The sequence below is a fragment of the Triturus cristatus genome, chromosome 2_2 (genome assembly GCF_964204655.1).
Source record: "Triturus cristatus chromosome 2_2, aTriCri1.1, whole genome shotgun sequence".
Classification (NCBI taxonomy): Eukaryota; Metazoa; Chordata; class Amphibia; order Caudata; family Salamandridae; genus Triturus; species Triturus cristatus.
In genome coordinates, this window is record NC_140582.1 from 1,171,491,548 (window position 1) to 1,171,508,807 (window position 17,260).

Below are 17,260 nucleotides of genomic sequence, written 5' to 3' on the forward strand. Positions count from 1 at the left end.
GACTAAAAGTGTAGGAGTCACATGTCATCCATACTGGTAGGCAGTATAGTTTAAGAGTGCTTGGTCTGGAGAAGCACAAACTCAGAGTCGAAAAAGAAACAGCATAGTTGGGAGTTTTCTTTAAAAATAAGAATCGATTTCTAGCCAAATTAACCCTTTTTGCAACATTAATCAATGCTCTAATAATGTATACTTTGCAGTGTGTATGCAGTTCTAGGATGAAAGTTAATAGCTCACTATTCTATATTAGGACTTTAAGTTATAAATTGCAAGTAAAAAAAGGAAGTCTCTTTTGAAAGCAGTAACCTGCTGATCTGTTTACATCATATGCACTCTGTAATCTACTTGGTACACGTTCTTTGCAGCAGGCATATTAGCCCTCTGCACTAACTTCACCTAAAAGTCAAAACCTCAACCATACAAAATGCTGATCTCTCTCCAGGAAGATAATTAATCACAGGAGTTATCTTGACATTTATGTGAGGCCTGGTAATTGCCGGAGTAAAGAAATGCTGCAGCAGGTGCTTCAAAAGCATAATAAACTTTCAATCACGGCGCCCCCAGGAAGCCAGCACCCGGTGCGGTGGCACCGGTCGCACCGACCTAAAGCCGGCCCTGGCCACTGATCTATTATTTAAAATGGAAAGTATCACAGAGAAAGTACTCTATGCCATGATTTCTTTGGCTCTAATCAATGGATTTATGGGTCTATTACTTGGTACCCCATATCAATAAAAGGACTCTTGTGTATTTACTGAAGGACTATGGAATAGTCAAGTTTAATGTAAGTAGAGAAAACTGTTCCCTGCCTCATATATGGTAACTCTTCAGATCAGACGGCTGTGCAATGATAGCTGCAGTAGCTCCACATCTTAGTTCTGAAATATCTACCCCAATTTTCCTGAAAATCTGTAACCGTAAATTAGATACGGTTAGTCCTTTTGAGACAACTTAATATGCTAGCATCCGAGGAGTGCTATCGATAAATATAATCATGTTTATTAGGACATTTTATATATATGTATATATATATATATATTCACTGAAAAAACCATAGGTTTCACACATGTTATAGTTAGCGGAAATTTTACTGATAAAAAACCAATGAAATTCCCCCGTTATAGTTACTGCAGGCAACTATAACTCACGCGACCGCAATCCTCTGCTGATGCTAATACTGTATTTAGACACTTATTTGCCCATGTCTTCTTCCATACATTTTTAGCTATACATATATTACAAATATTTTTTTTTCATAAAGACACATATGTCATCAGCAGAAGATTGCGGTCGCGTGAGTTATAGTTGCCTGCAGTAACTATAACGGGGGAATTTCATTGGTTTTTTATCAGTAAAATTTCCGCTAACTATAACATGTGTGAAACCTATGGTTTTTTCAGTGAATTTGTACGTTTTTTTAAATGCTAAGTTACTTTACGCCATTCGTGGCGTGCACGCCCACTTAACGCAGTTCGTTCTGTGCGCGCACGGTGCGCTTCGCGCACCGTGCACGCACAGTGAGCACTTTACGCAGTTAGTGCCATGCACGCACGGTGGGCACGCGGTGCGCTACGCGCACCGCGTGCCCACGTTACGCTAGATGGGCCATGTACGCACGATGCGCTTCGCGCACCGTGCGCACATGGAGGACAAATGATGCACTTCGTTTTGAAAGGTAATATTTTAATTTTTCGTATATTTTATAAGCCATGCACAAATGGTGCCCTTCGGGCACCGTTTGCACACGGGGTGGAGGGAGTGTGGATAATTTTTTTTTTTTTTTTTTTTTAATTTTTATTTTTTTTCAGCTGTGATAAGCCATGCACAATTGGTGGCCATCGGCCACCAATTGCACACGGGGTGCAGAGAGTGTGGATGATGTTTTTTTTTTTTAATTAGTTTTTACCGTACGCGTACGGTAAGCGTAATCGGCGAAATTACCGAAAAAATAAAAATTCCGTTTTTGGCCTTGGAGGATCTTTGGGGACTCCCTCAACATGCCTATGTGTGTGGGAGCTGTCTAAACAGCCCCTTTACATGTTTTTGGGCTTTAAATTTTAAAAATCGCTCTCAGTGCGAGAGAGAAAATGGCGGCCGCAGCTTCCTGGTTTCGGCCGATTCGAATGTTTACTAAGATCTAAGAGCCAATCAGAATCGCGCTCGCGCACGCCACCGTACGCGTACGGTAAGCGTACCGTAAGCGCACCGTAAGCTGGCTCAGATATATATATTGATTTAAAGGCTATTTTCTCAGAATCTACTGAACAGATTTACACCAAACCTACAAAAGGCACTTCCTTGACCTGAGGACTACCTCTCTGCCAAATTTCTAGTAATTCTGTTCAGCCGTTCGGGCTGTAGCCCTGTCTAAAGGTCCTATGGAAAAATGCATGGGAAAAACGCGTTTTGGGACCCCCCTTTTATCTCAGCCCCCGCTTGACGAATCCCCCCGAGACTTTCAGGGTAGGAGCGGAGCGTAGCGCCCCACCTATTTTGAAAAATTCGCGAGGATTCGTCGACCGGCGCAAAAGTTATTCAAAATAGAATGTTGCGGATTTCCTATGGAAACGTGGTCCTAACTATAACTACCTACTGGCGACCGCCAGTAGGTAATATATATATATATATATACATATATATATATAATGTATATACACACACATATATTAATGTTAGCAAACTACATGGGTGGAGGTTATATGTTGACTCATAAGCAGCTTTTTATTTCTTACAACTTTTTGACTATGTAACAATTTCTATGAATTTATTGCTTTCTTATGAATGGTACCTAATTGTACTACAACACTTTAATCTACAGTGTTAACCATATACATCAAGTGCCTAATTACCAGCAGAAATAATATTGGGAGGTAAAACCCACATCTGCAACATACGGATTTTAGAAGGAGCAATGTTTTATCTCAGCCCCCGCTTGACGAATCCCCCCGAGACTTTCAGGGTAGGAGCGGAGCGTAGCGCCCCACCTATTTTGAAAAATTCGCGAGGATTCGTCGACCGGCGCAAAAGTTATTCAAAATAGAATGTTGCGGATTTCCTATGGAAACGTGGTCCTAACTATAACTACCTACTGGCGACCGCCAGTAGGTAATATATATATATATATATATATACATATATATATATAATGTATATACACACACATATATTAATGTTAGCAAACTACATGGGTGGAGGTTATATGTTGACTCATAAGCAGCTTTTTATTTCTTACAACTTTTTGACTATGTAACAATTTCTATGAATTTATTGCTTTCTTATGAATGGTACCTAATTGTACTACAACACTTTAATCTACAGTGTTAACCATATACATCAAGTGCCTAATTACCAGCAGAAATAATATTGGGAGGTAAAACCCACATCTGCTACATACGGATTTTAGAAGGAGCAATGTTTCCTGTGTAGGGTATTACCCCCCCTTTCCAAGTTCTGCATCTCAGAATTAGGGCTTGGACACTAATAATGCACATTTCCTTCGTTCCAAGTAGTGAAATGCGGAACATTGATTTTTCTGCACAAATGACTCAGTTGCTACCCAGGGCCACTTCATGATCCCATATTCTGCTCTTCTCTGGTTACGAGTCTGTTCTTTTCTGTTTCTCATCTTCAGTGCATGGATTTGCTCGAAACATCTCCAGTTAGCGCATGCGCAGAGCCCAGAAACACAGGGCCGTAATCGCCTCTTTGTGTTTCGAGCTCTGCTGTCGGCACTACCTGGGAAATATTTCGAGGTAATGTCTGGGCTGAATAAGCAAAAAAGAAATGCACAGACCACTTTTCTGTGGCGGCGCAAGCGCAGAAAACTGCATCAAGGTAAAATATGCAGAGAGAAAGAAATTTGAAATGAGTGCGCTCCTTGTAACACAAACTGTCTTTTGAGCCTGCATTGGATTGCCGACCACGTTAGAATGAGGGCCCAAGGAATGTAATCTATGTTTGTGCCCCTCAATGTTAACTCTATAGTTTATCCTAATTTGTGCATCAACCTGATAAATCAATGCAATAAAAGATTGATGCAAGCCACTGAGGCCTACGGCGCCCACTGTGGCCCGCTCTTAGTCAGCATTCACTAATTGAAGGTGGACAGACCCTTGAAGCCTGTTGCGGGCGCCCATTTGCCACATGGCTGCAACTATGAACATATATTACATATATGCCTTTCCAACTTTGTGGAAACCACTGGATTTCTGGAGCCAAATCAAGCTGGGTTCCGTCCAGGCCATTCGACCGAGACGGTAACCCTGGCAGTCCAGAATACACTTCGGTGTAACGCAGACAGGGATGTCCACCAGGCACTGGTGCTTCTTGACCTGTCTGCTGCATTCGACACGGTCGACCATACTATTTTGGTCGGCCGTGTCGAGCAGGCAGGCCTCAGAGGTGCTGCCCTGAGCTGGGTGGAATCATTCTTGTCCGACCGGACTCAAGCAGTGAGACTGGGCACTTTCACAGCCCCTAGAATTAAGAACGATTGCGGGGTCCCTCAAGGCTCATCCCTGTCCCCCCTTTTATTTAATTTATACTTGCGTCCCCTTTTGTACTCCTTGAGGAAATTCAAAGTGTGGATCTTTAATTACGCAGATGATCTGCAATTGTTTTCCCCCTGGGGTCGCCGGATGCTGTCACTGAGTTTAGGGAGGTCATGGCTCATATCCAGAGTTGGATGGGCCTTAACCACCTAAAACTTAACCCAGGCAAGACTGAATTGATCTTGCCTGGGAAGAGCGAACTCAGCTGGGGACCTCAATTTTGGCCTCTGGAGATGGGAAACCCCCCCTCCAATTCCCGCACAGTTAAGAGCCTTGGAGTCACCTTTAGTGAAGACCTCTCCCTGAAATGTCAGGTAGGGTCAGTTGTTTCCGCTTGCTTCTTTCAGCTGCGCAAGATTAGAAAGATTGCCCATTTCCTAACCCATTCTGCCCTGATACAGGTGACCATCGCCCTTGTGCTGTCTAGGCTGGACTACTCAAATAGTTTATATTTGGGCCTTCCAGCCGGGCAGCTCAAGAGGCTGCAGCTGGTTCAAAATCAGGCGGCCAGGCTGATCTGTGGGCTTCCTAAATGGCAGTCCATCGGGCCAGGCCTGGCAGACCTGCACTGGCTGCCGGTAGCCCAGAGGGCGGCTTTTAAAACCGGCTGCATTATCTTTAGGGCATTACAAAGTAAAGGCCCCAAATTTATCATCAATCTGCTTGCCAGATACATCCCCTCCCGCAACCTCCGCTCTGGTCACAAAAACTTGCTCATGGTGCCGGTTGTTAGGAAACAACGTCAGGGCGGCAGCTCTTTTCATTTTCTTGCTGCCTCCCTCTGGAACTCCTTACCAGCTTCTTTAAGGTCACACGAGGATATTCTAGCCTTTAGACTAGCCTTTAAGACCTGGCTTTTTAGAGAAGCTTATCCTTAGACGTTCTAAGTTGTCCTCCTGTTGTTGTGTTATGCTCTGAAAACCTCCTACAGCGCCATGAAGCCTACGGGCGTACGTGCGCTTTATAAGCTAAATTTAACATAACATAACATATGTATATATGTTCACAAATATCTCTCGTGCTGTTCACCGAACAGCGTTTCCATTGCAATTCCGGTTGATAAAGAGCCATTGATTGCAGATTCCACATTATGGAATATATGTGCCTGAGCAACTTTTTCCATAACATTTTTTGGCCATCTCAGAACACACGCTGTCTGTGAAAAAACCAAAAGAGAGTGCTTTAAAGCAACGGAACCATCAGCAATAATAAAAAAGACATATTGTCTAATCGCATTCTTTATAATTCCTCACTCCCTTTGATCTTTATCTGGGACTCTTTTTATTTGTTCCAAATCTGATTAGCTCCTAGAAACATGAATCGTATGTTCTTCTTTATTAGTTGATATCTTATTATTATGATTCTTCTCTTAAGATAATTGTTTTCCATGACTTCCAAATTCGGTCTTGTCCTCTTAAGACAAGACAAAAAGAACCCGCATTTAATTTGTTCGCAGTCAGGGAGCATCAGGTCTGAACACACATGGCTTAACGGGACCGAGAGAGTGAATGAAAGAGAGATATTCATAATATGAAACATGTCCTCCTGTTCCACCCAGGTCTGCTCGGGTCTAGGCAGGTGGTCCCCAGGCTTCTCGCAACTGGCAAGAGGGTGGAATCCCTTCTGGCTAGGGTCTACCCTCTCTCCCTTGGATTAGACCTCACTCATGCCCTTGGATGAGAGCGGGTGAGCATACATGGTGCCGGACATGATCACAGCACCTCTGGCTTTGCTAAAGCTCTTCCGTACAGTCAGCCAGGCCAACCCGAAGCCCAAAAGCTGGTTTCATTCATCGGCACAGGGACACCGTGGGTGCAGCCAATTCAATCAGCCCTGAGCCTGCAAGCTGTATCCGGGTATCTGGAGAGCGTTCAGGAGTCGCCGCTGAAGGGTTTTGAAATAATGACTTATGTTGCTGGTGTTATTTTTTGGGAAAGCAGTTGAATTGATTATGAGCAGTATTTCATCAATGAGTGATCGATCTGTCCAAAGAAAATGTTATTTTGACACTGCGTTATCCAATAGGTTATGTGTCAATGCCTGGGCTGAGCTGTTTGTCATCTTTTGAGGTGCAATAGATGAAGTTGACTAGTGTTGAGTTAGAAGAAGAACATATGACTTTTATTTTCAAACTTTTAAAAGTGGAATGTCGATGGAGCAAATTTGTGTAAAGTCTCACAACTACAGAATGGTCGAGGAGACCAATAGTTTTCCCTACATTCATTTAAATATTCGTTTTATTCACTTATTTGTGTCCTATATTATTTTTAAGTATGTTCAGTTGTAATTTCTGTAGATTCTGTTGTGTATTTAGACAACATGAACATGCAGTGGGTGGAACTCGTTTGCCAAATGTGAGCTAAGGGCCTGATTAAGATCTTGGCGGACGGGTTACTCTGTCACAACCGCGATGGGCATCCCATCCATCGAAATATCATTTCCATTCTATCAGTTAGTTAGCACGTTTCATGAAAATCAGACACTACGAGGAACTACATGGTGTTAGGGTACTTATTGTTTTGAAGTCCACATAAATGTATTCATTTTAGTTCTGAAATATATACAGTAAAAATTAATTGAATTTTCCAATAAATGTATTTAATATAAAATGTGTTTGATCCCTCCCAGCTCTGCAGTAAAATCATGGAGAAGAATGCAAACCCACAGTGGAATCAGAGCATCACCTTGCCAATTAGGGTGAGTCCATGTTTATTTTCTTTTATTAGAAGACTGTATGCATTTTGTATTATCAGAAGACTGTATATTGTAGATGGTGATATCTTCTGTACAGAGGAAAATTAACTAATTCCGAACATTTTATATGGACTTACTTCAAAAAGGTAAACTTGAAATTTTTGTGAACTTAAGGCGAAAAAAGTGAACCCCAAGTGTAAATTTCCATATCCAGATTCACAGGATTAATGTCTACTGACATTTACAGACAGACATAATTTAGTGTTAAGGACAACATGGCAGGTTTCAAGCAGAACGTGATATATTGCATGAGCAGGTGTGGCATGCAAACGGAGCGCCACATATGTGTACATTTGTGAATATTACCGAAGATTTTCAGATAATGTTCCACCCAACAAAACACAAAAAATTATTTCGCGCTGAAGAAGCCAGAAAAAATGTTGTCAAGCACTAGAAGAACGCATTGAAGATAAGCACATTAATTGAAATGCGCATGACATATAGATTACCATTTATGCTCCATGGGTACTTTATAAATCCCAAAAAGCAAGACATCGAAGCAAATCCTAGGTGGACATCTTCAGTGCATAAATATATGAGTTCTCAGCAAACCCATTATGAATCAGCCACTGTGGACAGTAACAGGTAACAGTATATATATATATATATACACATATACTACTGGCGTTTGCCAGTAGGTAGTTATAGTTAGGACGTAGTTTCCATAGGAAAATAGTTATTTGTTTTGCTAATAACTTTGGCGCCATTTGCCAAATCTACCCGAAATTTTAAAAACTAGTTTGTCGCTCACTTCAGCTGCTGCTTGGAAAGTTTTGGGGTGACTCATCAAGCAGGGCAGGGAAAAAGGGTGGTGTTCCAAAACGTGTTTTGCCGATGCAATTTCCCTTAGGAATTTAAGACGCAACTACAGCTTAACTGCTGGACGGAATTACACTGAATTTGTCAGAAAGCTAAATCTTGCTCCAGAAAGAGCGCTTTTAGTAATTTGGTGTAAATCCGTTCAGGAGTTTTAGAGTTATTGAAAAAAAAAGATTTAGGTATATCTAGAGAAGCAAATCCTCTGCAGATCCACCACATCTCACGGTGTGATCTGATTGGCTGCCTTCACTTAATCCAGGAAGTGGTGGCAGCCATCTTGTGACTCTGACTCAGCCGAGTCCCAAGAAATAACATTTAAATATAAGACAAAGGGGCAGGGTAGGAATAACCTGAACCCTAAGGCCTGGTGGTGGAGTCCAATAGGGACCCAGCCGAGGGGCCCAAAAAGTTTTTTAAAAATTTGCCAGTGGATATGTAGAGGATTTTTTTTTTAAAGTGCGGTTTCCATCACTTGTTTTTTCTAGCCCCCGGGGTGGGCCAGGTCCTAGGAGTAATTAATGTTTATATATTGGGGATGGAGGCGCATGCAGCCCCCTCCCCGGGCTGCATTTCTGGACCAGAGGCCGCCAACCCCTGGGGCTCAGCATATCTTCAGAAGGGGCAGTAACTATAACTCACGCTCTAGCCATGCGCTCCTAAGTACCTCATATATTGTATCAGTCATTACATCTTCTTTGAGATCATTGATAATATCACTACAACATTTGCAGTAAAAATATTGATGAGAAAACTGTGCATGGCGGGGGCGTGAGTTGTAGTTACCTATGGGGCACAAGTAATAGTTTCTAGAGATAAGTATAACTGTACCTGCTGAATTGCTATGGATTTGTGTGTGTAAAATCTGAACCTAACTATAACATTCTTGTGACCTTTGGTTTCACCCCTCTTCAGCCTGGATAGCTTGATTCCAGTGGCATGGAGAGCACGGGACCCACGTCTGGGCATACCCGTACCACTCGGGGTGACAAATGCAAAAAGAACAGTTGATGGACAGAATGCAGAACAATGTCATTCACCCCAGTATAGAGATCTGGGCCGAAATCCATCATTTTCTTGCTCACCATGCCATTCCAGTTTGAACCCAGCCATATGCAAATCAGTCTTGACCCTGTGCCTCATGGGAACAGTCCAGCCCGAAATGCCAAGTCAATGCAAGTTGTACATTTCCATGTATACTTCTGCTTCCTTACTCTTACCCCTGGCAATTGGAGAACTTGTGCCAAAAAAACATAGTAAACTTAAAAAAAAAAATCCCACCAGAAAAATATGTTCACGGTTGGAGAAATCTTTTCCCTTACACTGTTGCAAATGTGGGGGTGTTAGGGGATTTACAGCCATACCTCGCTGACAGGAATTATTTAATCTCTTCAGGGGGTTAAATGTATGTATGCAAATGGGGGTGGGCGGCATTTGAGATGGTGTGTGATTATGTTTGATGTCACAACATTATAATTTTTACTATGATTCTAATCAGTGCCCTCTGCACAATTCCTGTAGAAAATGTTCTGTGTTAGTAACTTCAATTTGTGATAATAAACATCTGCAGATCCTGACTGGGGAGTCAGGATCTGATTTTTTCAAAACTAAGTTGAACTTAGATGGACAAAAAACAAATATGAATTGAGTCCGCTCTTGTGAGAACCTTTGTTTAACATGCTCATGTTTCAGAGTCCCACAAGTGGATGTTGGTATAGCTTAATTCTTAAAATGTCATATCTATGAACATTTCAGCAGAACAAATTATCTTAATTTACTTATAAAATGCATTCTCTTTTTGTACTTAGTTTCCATCCATGTGTGAGAAAATACGAGTGAGAGTTACTGACTGGTGAGTTGTGTACCCATCTCAGCAATGTAACAAGGTAGGACAGAGGCAATATTAATTTTATTAGGTGCTACATCTTATCAACATAGAAAGGCTGGTGTGAAAATACCCACTATGTCAACTGCAGAAAAGAGGCCATCTCATACCAATACTGAAATGATAAGTGGTGATGGTGAACAGTAATTAATTAAAGAGATCACTCTAGCAGAATTGTATTCATACATGACTTGATGCAAGAATGCAAGAATGCAGGTAATTATTTTTCCCTTACACAAAACTCAATCCCATATTTGGAAAAATCACCAAAGTTGATGGCTGGGTTTTAGCATTAATTGTCTCAGCATATCTTCATTTCCAGTTATTTAAACTGTATTAATTGTTACAACCTTCTTGATTTTTTCGACTTCCCACCTAGGCACCCATTTCTTTATTTAACCTGAATGGCTACCAAGCAACCACATGCATCTTATGAAATACCTTAAACCGTCTGTGCTACAAAAGGGATCTTATGAGACTCTACGGAGTTTTCCAAAATATTTGTGGAAAGTATCAAGACCCATCCACAATTAATGTACTGTTCTATCTTCTTGCACGTTTTATTTCGATGTCTGTATCTGCCTTCTTTTCTCATAGGTTGCTGCTCAACTCTGGTGCATTTCTGAGTAATGCATCTTCTTTGGTTCTTCATCACCTAGGTCAATCTTCTTGGACCTGCAGCAGACCATCTTTCTCTCTCTCTGTATTGAAACTATTTCAAGTCCTGCAATGTTAAAACTTTACTAAGCTAATAGTTGATCAGGGTGGTGTTAAGATAAATAAAAAAAAAAAAATTGTGTTTGCCGGCAAAGTGTTAGACTTAGCACATTACGTACATTAGTCACAGGTCTAGGAAAGCATAGAAAACTTTGAGCCACATGACGTATCCATATCTCTGAGCAAGGCAATTGAGCATTGGTTGACGAAACACATTGAACTTGTAATTTTAGCAGCATATGATTGAGGAGTTCTGTGAAGTATATACCTATAATAATGCTGCATCAGTACCTTGAAACTCAAAAACGTGAAAACTTAGAAACTGCATTTTGTCCTGAAAGTTGTTTTGAGCAAGCCACAGATGATATAGATTAAATATTTGGCAAGTTGAGGCGAGGTGTGGAAGCAGAATGGTGTATAGTCAGCACATCTTTAGAGTGGAGGGAAATGTGATGAAGTCTTATTATGGGCCAGGCGAATGGTTGGGAAGTTGTAGAGTACATGGCCATGGTTGAGTGTATGAGTAGTATAGGTGGAATATTACTGTATGTGTGGATTAGGCTGGAAGCTAATAGAGCAGACCATTGTTATAGGTAGAATCGTAGTAGAGTAGAGAGGCAACGTAATTAGTTTAGTCGTGGAAAAGCTGTGCAGATTTAATGTAATGTTGTGCTAGTATAAGCCGGACATTGGTAGTGTAGAGGAGTCAGATTTATGACTGCTGGTGTCGGTGTGGTGTAGGCAATGCTAGGAGACTCAGTAATGTTGGTACTACACTAGTGTGTATAGGACAAGCGTGGGTATGTTTTTTGGGAGGATTATGGTATTGCTGGATTGTGTGTAGTACGTATGTGCATTGTAGGCATGATGTCGGTAGATTATAAGAGTGCTGTAAGTAAAACATTGGAACAAGATACATATAACATTGATGAAATATTGGTAGAATAAGTTGTGCTTTACATTAAACATAGAGAAAAAAGAGTTTATTATTTCTTGTGATTACAAAAAAAAGCAAAGTAAAAATATAATAAACTAAATACATTATTGCCATTATTGCCACATTCCAGTATCATGACTATGGCGCAAAAGGCAGTGATGACTAAAATGAAAAGACTCATCAGGATATCAAATAATATATTTCCAGTTCAGTTCAAAAGACTTTATTTCGATCACTATAGATCAAAAAAGTACAACATAGAACAAGACACTTTCAAACACAAATAACAACATAGGGCATTTAAAATACTCCTTTTCGGGCCATTTCAATAGCAGCACAATGAAACAATAAAAATTACATTTAAGAAGACCAGAGAAATTCATCATAAAAATACTTTAAAAACAACAATAAAGTGCAATGAACATCTTCGATAATATTAAAAGACTTGGAGGCCCATTAGAATGTCGGGCGATCCGCATGGCGGTGGCGATCTGCCCGACATTCCTTCCCGCCCGCACGCCATTCTCCCCCCGCCATACGGAAAGACCGTCTGCCAGTTTTCCGCCGGTAGGCAATCCGCCCGATTGCCTACCGGGTGGATAAGCTGTTAATATGGTAGACACCGCCATCCATATTAGAATGCAGGCGGGGACATGCCTTTCCGTGGCAGCAACGCCGCCACGGAAAGGCATGCGGTCTTTAACATTGGGGACCCATAGCGGGCCTCCAGGGGTTCTGGTGGGTGGGGGGTGCACATGGGGTACCCCTCTGCATTTCAATGTACAGCGTGGCATGCACCGCGCAGTGCCTGTCACGTTGTGCCTTGCAAGGCACAACTTGCTTTTGTGGAAATGCGGCGGGCGGTGCTTCCAGCGCCGCCTGCCGCAATGTTACAAATGCGGGATGCGCCCGCCAGTGTGGCAGGCGCATCCTAATTGTAGTTGCGGGACCACCGCATGCATTGCGGGCGGTCCCGTTTCCCGGGGGTATGGTGGGCAGACAAAGTCCGCCCGCCATACTAATGACCCCACTAGTCTGCCGGAACTAGTCCAAGTGGCACAATACAATTTGGAGGGACCCTTCAATGAGTGTATATATTTTAGTGCATGCGCCACACGCTGGCTTTTTCTAAACAACTCATTGTAAACTGTGGCAGTTAAGAAAACTACACAGTAGACACTAGATTGAAAACTATTTTCAAAGGATGTAAAAATATAGTCTCAGCAAGCATCTTTCACTTTTCAACTTTCCACTTTCCTCTTTGCCTAATTAGGGATCGATTAAGTCACAACGACGTTGTTGGCACATCCTACCTTTCCATGTCCAAGATGTCAGCGCCTGGAGGAGAACTGGAAGGTGAGCGTTTGTATTGGGTTCTCAAAGTGCTTTGCTTGTGGGTGCTGCTGGTACCAGCTTTGCTGGGCGAATAAGGTGGACTTATTCGCGCTGTACTAAAATGTTTGCCATGCTGAAGGTGTTGGGTGTCTTGTGGTCTGCTTGGTCTTTTTCTAACTAGGGACCCCGGTACTTCTATCTCTTTATTACTTAAAGAATAATTCATATGGATTTACTTCAATGCGACTGTGCTCAGGAGTTATTGGGTATCACCTGCAGTTCATCAGTTTCCACTTTGTTTAGCTCACATGCCCATCGCATCTTCTATGGATGAGTGAGGCACAGAGTATAATGTGCCCATCGCATCTTCTATGGATGAGTGAAGCACAGAGTATAACGTGCCCACAGCATCTTCTGTGGATGAGTGAGGCACAGAGTATAACGTGACCATCGCATCTTATGTGGATGAGTGAGGTGCAGAGTATAACGTGCCCGCGGCATCTTCTGTGGATGAGTGAGGTGCAGAGTATAACGTGCCCATAGCATCTTCTGTGGATGAGTGAGGCACAGAGTATAACGTGCCCATAGCATCTTCTGTGGATGAGTGAGGCGCAGAGTATAACGTGCCCACAGCATCTTCTGTGGATGAGTGAGTTGCAGAGTATAACGTGACCACAGCATCTTCTGTGGATGAGTGAGTTGCAGAGTATAACATGACCACAGCATCTTATGTGGATGAGTGAGGTGCAGAGTATAACATGCTCAATGCATCTTCTGAAGATGATTGAGGCACAGAGTATAACGTGCCCACTGCATCTTATGTGGATGAGTGAGGTGCGGAGTATAACGTGCCCACTGCATCTTCTGTGGATGAGTGAGGCGCAGAGTATAATGTGACCACAGCATCTTCTGTGGATGAGTGAGGTGCAGAGTATAATGTGACAACTTCCTCTTCTGTGGATGAGTGAGGTGCAGAGTATAACGTGCCCACTGCATCTTCTGTGGATGAGTGAGGCACAGAGTATAACGTGCCCATAGCATCTTCTGTGGATGAGTGAGGTGCAGAGTATAACGTGCCCACAGCATCTTCTGTGGATGAGTGAGGTGCAGAGTATAATGTGCCCACAGCATCTTCTGTGGATGAGTGAGGTGCAGAGTATAACGTGCCCACTGCATCTTCTGTGGATGAGTGAGGCACAGAGTATAACGTGCCCATAGCATCTTCTGTGGATGAGTGAGGCGCAGAGTATAACGTGCCCATAGCATCTTCTGTGGATGAGTGAGGCGCAGAGTATAACGTGCCCACAGCATCTTCTGTGGATGAGTGAGGTGCAGAGTATAACATGCCCACTGCATCTTATGTGGATGAGTGAGGTGCAGAGTATAACATGCTCAATGCATCTTCTGAAGATGATTGAGGCACAGAGTATAACGTGCCCACAGCATCTTCTGTGGATGAGTGAGGCGCAGAGTATAACGTGCCCACAGCATCTTCTGTGGAGGAGTGAGGTGCAGAGTATAATGTGACAACTGCCTCTTCTGTGGATGAGTGAGGCACAGAGTATAACGTGCCTGCTGCATCTTCTGTGGATGAGTGAGGCACAGAGTATAACATGCCCACAGCATCTTCTGTGGATGAGTGAGGGGCAGAGTATAATGTGCCTAGTGCATCTTATGTGGATGAGTGAGGTGCAGAGTATAACGTGCCCACTGCCTCTTCTGTGGATGAGTGAGGTGCAGAGTATAATGTGCCCACAGCATCTTATATGGATGAGTGAGGTGCAGAGTATACCGTGCCCACTGCATCTTCTGTGGATGAGTGAGGTGCAGAGTATAATGTGCCCAGTGCATCTTCTGTGGATGAGTGAGGCACAGAGTATAACATGCCCACAGCATCTTCTGTGGATGAGTGCGGCACAGAGTATAACGTGCCCATAGCATCTTCTGTGGATGAGTGAGGTGCAGAGTATAACGCGCCCACAGCATCTTCTGTGGATGAGTGAGTTGCAGAGTATAACGTGACCACAGCATCTTCTGTGGATGAGTGAGGTGCAGAGTATAATGTGCCAACTGCCTGTTCTGTGAATGAGTGAGGTGCAGAGTATAATGTGCCCATAGCATCTTCTGTGAATGAGTGAGGTGCAGAGTATAACGTGCCTACTGCATCTTCTGTGGATGAGTGAGGTGCAGAGTATAATGTACCTAGTGCATCTTTTGTGGTTTAGTGAGGGATAGAGTCTACAGAAGGCTCATAACATAAGAGTATCATGATAAGCGGTCCCCTTGGTCTCTTGGGTTGGCACCTGAACTCAGGGGGCTGCAGCTATAGTGAAAGAGTCTGAACTCTCTTCTCGTTAGGATACTTATGGGCATATTTATGTAGCTTTCACTCAGCGCAGAGCAGCAAGCCACCATGCTGCGTTTCGCTGTGTGGAAGGGGAAAGGGTAGGAATGCGCTGTTTTTAGCATAATACGGAGCATTACTGTCCTTTCCTTGCGCTGGCGTCATTTTGGCTGCCTAGCACCAACACAGGCACCCTTGTGTCATGATGCAAGGTTGTGGGGAACAACCTTTACAACGCAACTTTTACAACGCACTACCATTACAACGCATTTTTTACAACGCATAATCCATTACAACGCATGACATTACAACGCATGACACTACAACGCATTTTTAAAAACTACCTTTACAACGCATTCCATTACAACGCATACTACCATTACAACGCATACCATTACAACGCATAATATTACACTATACTATCCAACACTTACCCTACTGATGCACCCCCTGGAGTTAGAATAGTAATTTTTACCCCTATACTATCCAACACTTACCCTACTGATGCACCCCCTGGAGTTAGAATAGTAATTTTTACCCCTATACTATCCAACACTTACCCTACTGATGCACCCCCTGGAGTTAGAATAGTAATTTTTACCCCTATACTATCCAACACTTACCCTACTGATGCACCCCCTGGAGTTAGAATAGTAATTTTTACCCCTATACTATCCAACACTTACCCTACTGATGCACCCCCTGGAGTTAGAATAGTAATTTTTACCCCTATACTATCCAACACTTACCCTACTGATGCACCCCCTGGAGTTAGAATAGTAATTTTTACCCCTATACTATCCAACACTTACCCTACTGATGCACCCCCTGGAGTTAGAATAGTAATTTTTACCCCTATACTATCCAACACTTACCCTACGGATGCATCCCCTGGAGTTAGAATAGTAATTTTTACCCCTATACTATCCAACACTTACCCTACTGTTGCACCCCCTGGAGTTAGAATAGTAATTTTTACCCCTATACTATCCAACACTTACCCTACTGTTGCACCCCCTGGAGTTAGAATAGTAATTGTTACCCCTATACTATCCAACACTTACCCTACTGTTGCACCCCCTGGAGTTAGAATAGTAATTTTTACCCCTATACTATCCAACACTTACCCTACTGATGCACCCCCTGGAGTTAGAATAGTAATTTTTACCCCTATACTATCCAACACTTACCCTACTGATGCACCCCCTGGAGTTAGAATAGTAATTTTTACCCCTATACTATCCAACACTTACCCTACTGATGCACCCCCTGGAGTTAGAATAGTAATTTTTACCCCTATACTATCCAACACTTACCCTACTGATGCACCCCCTGGAGTTAGAATAGTAATTTTTACCCCTATACTATCCAACACTTACCCTACTGTTGCACCCCCTGGAGTTAGAATAGTAATTTTTACCCCTATACTATCCAACACTTACCCTACTGTTGCACCCCCTGGAGTTAGAATAGTAATTTTTACCCCTACACTATCCAACACTTACCCTACTGTTGCACCCCCTGGAGTTAGAATAGTAATTTGTACCCCTACACTATCCAACACTTACCCTACTGTTGCACCCCCTGGAGTTCGAATAGTAATTTTTACCCCTATACTATCCAACACTTACCCTACTGTTGCACCCCCTGGAGTTAGAATAGTAATTTTTACCCCTATACTATCTAATACTTACCTTAAATGTAATTTAATATTATGCGTTGTAATGGTATGCGTTGTAAAGGTAGTATGCGTTGTAATGGTAATGCGTTGTAAAGGTATTTTTTAAAAATGCGTTGTAGTGTCATGCGTTGTAATGTCATGCGTTGTAATGGATTATGCGTTGTAAAAAATGCGTTGTAAGTGCATGCGTTGTAAAAGTGTGCGTTGTAACGTCATACATCCAAGGTTGCCTGCGTTGCAG

General features: G+C 42.6%; 1 protein-coding gene across 11 annotated transcripts in view; it reads left to right on the forward strand.

The window, feature by feature from the left end:
• The window catches only part of DYSF (dysferlin), a 1,012,908-nt gene that overhangs the window by 433,210 nt on the left and 562,438 nt on the right, over positions 1-17,260 (forward strand). For all 11 annotated transcript variants that reach the window (XM_085642744.1, XM_085642751.1, XM_085642747.1 and 8 more), the window contains exons 14-16: positions 7,179-7,247; positions 9,929-9,972; positions 12,933-13,015. In XM_085642744.1, coding sequence (XP_085498870.1) covers positions 7,179-7,247; positions 9,929-9,972; positions 12,933-13,015 — 196 coding nt within the window. The remainder of the gene's footprint in view (positions 1-7,178; positions 7,248-9,928; positions 9,973-12,932; positions 13,016-17,260) is intronic.